Raw genomic sequence first — 1,868 nt, forward strand, 5'->3', positions numbered from 1 at the left:
TTTCATCGTGGAGGGGGATAATTCCATTTATTTGATTTTGAATGGGGCCACCGCGCGGAGTTTGCCGCGTTGCAGGGTTGAAGGGTTTCCTTCGCGGTGTTGTCGGCGCCCGGGGTCCCCTCGGGGGCTTTTTATGGCGGCTACGGCAGCCCTCCGTGCGGGATGGGCGGCACACGAGGAGCGAGAGTCGGCGCCGCGCCACCCGCACGATTGCGCCGGGGCTCGGCTGAACGGCCAACGAATTCAGCTGCAGTGCGCCGCCAGCTGCCCCGTATTCATGAGGTGAGCATCCAACAACGGCGGAGGCCAACAGACGGAGAGCCCAGCCCGGTAAGAGGGAGGTGCAGGTGCGGAGTCTGCCGGACCAAAGGGACCTTGTCGCAGCCCATGCCACCGCCAGCCTCTTCCTACAGAGGCCTCCAGCTGGCCACAGCTGCGACCGATTGATGTGTGTGTTCCTCTGCGAGAGGGACCCAATTGATAATAATAGTGGTGGCACATGTACCCGCAATTTAGGAGGGGTTGCAGGAGCCCAGGCCGCGGGCAGCAGCACAGAGAATCCGTCTCGAATTGCGGATTTCCGAAGCTTTGACGGCGCCATGCGGTGCCCGATGAATTCCTCGCCCGGCCAGCTGCTGAACGCGTCTGAGTTGTTATCCCCTCCAAACCGGCAAATTGGATCATACCGAATCGACGGCGTGGGAGAATGTTGCATCTATTTTTTGGCGTTGCCTGTTTTTAAGGGGGTGCTGCTGCCTTGGCCTGCCCTTCTCTGCGTGTCCTTCTCACCCTCCTCTCTTCCTCCTTCTTCTCTCTGCCCCTCGCCAGACTGTGCGTGTGTGTGTCTTTGCTACGGTGACAAGAGTGGGGATGGCTGGCCGTGTGCTGTTGGTGTGTGCCCTCTGCGTGCTGTGCTGCTGCGGCGGCGGTGTCGGTGCGTGGGGTGGCGGCTACTGCACGGAGAGTGACTGGAGGGACTTGAGGGCGGTCGCGAAGGACATGACGGAGGCGGAGATTGAGGGGCAGTACTGCAGCGGCAAGCCGGAGTTTGTGCAGGGGCTGCGGGCAAGTCTGCAGTCTGTTAATGGCGAAGACGAAGGCGAAGAACAGAAGACGAGCGCGGGGGATGGAAAGGAGACGAGCGGTAAGGAAGGTACGGGTGTAGATGAAGCTGGTCTTTCGACAGACAAGAGCAAGAACGGGAACGCAACAGATGAAGAGCCTCCTGCGAAGGGGTCGGGAGGGGCAAGCCACACCTCGTCGCCGGACGATCAAAAGACACAAGATGGTGGAGTGGGGCAAACAGATTCACCACAAAAGCCAACAACCAACAACGGGGAGGGAGCGGATGGAAAAGAAAGCCCGTCAGGTGACACGGATAGCACCAGGGATCAATCAGGGGGCGGCACTGTAAATCCGGAGGAATCGGAACGCACGAAGGGAGAAGAAATACCACCGCGGCAGGGAAGCTCACCTTCACCATCACCAAAAGGAGAAGAGCCGTCGTCGCCAAGCCAACCAGAAGAAGGGCGTGGGCCCTCAACTGACGTCAGTCAAGGAGAAACCAATGCAGGGAAGGAGGGGCAATCGGCAGACGACAACGGTTCTGCCACGCAAAATCCATCGCACGTGCCGGAAAAAGGGCCGCAGGAGAAACAGGCAGCGGAAGGAGACCCAGAGCAGAGCCACCAAGGCCATCCTTTACCCCCACAACCGCACACGGAGGGTACTCAAAATACGCTGAGCGACGACGCAGATTTGCAGGGCGGTGAAAAGAAACCAGCAGCAGGGCACACAGACAGCGCTGCAAAGGACTGCTGCGGCTACGACTAACACTGGCAACGACGCCGAAGTGCAGTCAAAGCCGG

The 1,868-nt window shown here is 59.7% G+C and overlaps 2 protein-coding genes across 2 annotated transcripts, besides 1 other annotated feature; one reads left to right on the forward strand and one right to left on the reverse strand.

The window, feature by feature from the left end:
* On the reverse strand, positions 1-715 carry TraAM80_10205 (uncharacterized protein; the record flags this gene model as incomplete). Its single annotated transcript, XM_029386843.1, has 1 exon — positions 1-715. A coding segment is annotated over one exon (715 nt), but the record flags the coding sequence as incomplete, so codon positions are not given.
* A 64-nt stretch (positions 716-779) lies between these two features.
* Positions 780-823: a microsatellite.
* A 47-nt stretch (positions 824-870) lies between these two features.
* On the forward strand, positions 871-1,833 carry TraAM80_10206 (uncharacterized protein; the record flags this gene model as incomplete). The annotated part of the gene is made up of 1 exon (XM_029386844.1): positions 871-1,833. The coding sequence occupies one exon, from the start codon at positions 871-873 to the stop codon at positions 1,831-1,833; it is 963 nt and encodes a 320-aa protein (XP_029233396.1).
* Positions 1,834-1,868: the final 35 nt, after the last annotated feature.

The sequence above is a fragment of the Trypanosoma rangeli genome (genome assembly GCF_003719475.1).
Source record: "Trypanosoma rangeli strain AM80 chromosome Unknown Tra_15.4_contig_00835, whole genome shotgun sequence".
Taxonomy (NCBI): Eukaryota; Euglenozoa; class Kinetoplastea; order Trypanosomatida; family Trypanosomatidae; genus Trypanosoma; species Trypanosoma rangeli.